The 2214-nt window shown below is 36.1% G+C and overlaps 1 protein-coding gene across 1 annotated transcript in view; it reads left to right on the top strand.

Moving 5' to 3' along the window:
• The first annotated feature begins 765 nt into the window (after positions 1 to 765).
• Positions 766 to 2214, top strand: part of LOC117108924 (xaa-Pro aminopeptidase 2-like) — a 3192-nt gene continuing 1743 nt past the window's right edge. The window contains exons 1-3 of the mRNA XM_033251106.1: positions 766 to 1126; positions 1377 to 1529; positions 1905 to 2033. Of these exons, the coding sequence (XP_033106997.1) occupies positions 1078 to 1126; positions 1377 to 1529; positions 1905 to 2033 (331 nt within the window). The 5' untranslated portion in view covers positions 766 to 1077. The remainder of the gene's footprint in view (positions 1127 to 1376; positions 1530 to 1904; positions 2034 to 2214) is intronic.

Genomic DNA, 2214 nt, shown 5'->3' with positions numbered 1-2214 from the left:
GAACACACAGCCGCCGCCATCAGCGTAGCCGTTTTGCTCTTTTTGGGTTACTCTCTTACAAATATTAATTCCATCAGATTGTAGAATTTTAAAGCATTTCTTAATACTATATAGCCTATATGATGTCTGTATGTTACATTTTTGTGATGATGATGATGATGACGACAATGTTTGTATTTATAATAAAAGATTAGTCTGGTGGAATATTTGTAAACTCTATTCTTCTCTGACAGCGTCCTGTAGGAACTTCAGTTCACACCCGATGGTTATTCATAAAAGGAAAAAATAATTAAACTTATTCTGATTTAAAATGCCTCTTTATTTTCAGCTTGTATCCTGGTCAGTGCGAACCCAATTTCAGACGATAGAGGAGGGTTTATCAACAGGAATCGATCACCAAGACATCTCAGACAAAAGCGCGAAGATGTTACAAGAAACTGCGGAGTAACACCAACTGTAAGACCAATCTTTGTTCCGTAAATTATCACACAATGAAATACACATTATTAAACAAAGTGTATATAATACCCAGTGAAATGCAAATTTACGAACGGACTATAATCCCAAACAAGCTTTAAAGAGGAATAGGCGTACTACCAGCTGAATAAACCACTAAATAGACCACAAAGGCATTTTTGACGGATTTTTACCCTAATGTGTATCAGGTATCAATTCATAGANNNNCACCAGTGTTGTTTTATAGCAAACCCAGTGCTTCGCACCACAGTAGTGGTATTCAGTTATATATTTATATGTATAACGGACAAGAGTTAATTTTATTTTTAGCACTATTCAGCTTCAATGCTTACCTACCCATACCAATCTAATTAATGGCTCCTGACTTCAAATTAGTAAACCACTTCTTAAGTTTCTTGATGATCCTCACATTATGTGATTGGCGAGTCTCTCGCCGTTGGATAAAAAAATTCCACAATTAGAAAATATTTTGTTCCTGGACGGGGATTTGAATACAGGAATAATGCCTATTTTTACCATTTATCATACTTGTAATCGATTGTCTTTATAACTGTAGGTCAACCGGGCGTTCTTACTTCATACGAATGGCTAAAACAACACATGCCACAGAATTCAAAAATTGGATATGATGCAACATTACTGTCTGTCAGTAAGTTTCTTATTGCTGTGGGTAGACATAAACATGTATATTTACGTAATTTAAGAAAAGTTTTGATGGTATTATGAATAGTAGTTGGATGGTTCCTACTGAAGCTTAAAATTAAAATATGTTGTTGATCGCCCCGTTTGGAAAAATAACCACCACAATCACTAGACTTTTTAAATTCTCAGGAAATTAACCTGAGAATATCTACCTTTTAATGAAAAAACATAAAATTGTTTGAAACTGTTTACATTAGGTACTTTTGAACGTTACGAAGCTGCCATCAGTGAAGATCCCATCCGGAATCTAAAGATGATAGAGATTACCGAAAACCTGGTAGATGAGATATGGGACAGCAGACCGAACTATCCAAACGAACCGCTTATTGTACTTGATGAAGAATTTTCAGGTAAAATAATAAAAATCCCGAATAAATTGCGTAATTCGTAAGCCCGGACACTGACTGTGAATCTATGAAGAACGCCACAACGTGCGCGCAACGGATCGTTTTTAATGACGATTCGTTCAGACAAACGGCGTCACGTAGACCAGCGGTAACAGGGAGCGGAGTTAGATTCGTCGGACGACGGTCGTACGTCGACGCAGTGAGTGCCCACCTTTAGAGGGAAATAATATTATTCGTGGTTACTGATATTCCGTTTGTTTAATCTCGGATGTATTCGATAAATTGTTACAGACACACATCAGGCAAGTCAATCTAAATTGGTTGGTAATCAATGTTATGCATAGTAGTGCTTAACAAATGTGAACTTGAATTTTTAAGGAAAAAAGTGGCAGGAAAAACTTAGGGAGCTACAGACGAGACTTAAGGAAGAGAAAGACGATGGTACAACTATTGGTTCACTATTGGTGACAAAGCTTGATGAAATTGCATGTAAGAAACAATCGTTGTGTTCTTGTTACTACATAATTTATATATATATATATATATATTCACATATATAAATATATTAAAGAAGTGTCCCTGGTCGGATTATGTCTGCGATATACAGTACAGACAGGCCCATCCATGTGGCATGTAAGGAACAATCGTTGTGCTCTTGTTCCTACATTATACATGCATATATATATAT

The sequence above is a fragment of the Anneissia japonica genome, unplaced genomic scaffold, assembly GCF_011630105.1.
Source record: "Anneissia japonica isolate Jap-2015-1 unplaced genomic scaffold, ASM1163010v1 scaffold987_len1640505_cov201, whole genome shotgun sequence".
NCBI lineage: Eukaryota > Metazoa > Echinodermata > Crinoidea > Comatulida > Comatulidae > Anneissia > Anneissia japonica.
This window is presented reverse-complemented; position numbering and strand designations above follow the sequence as displayed.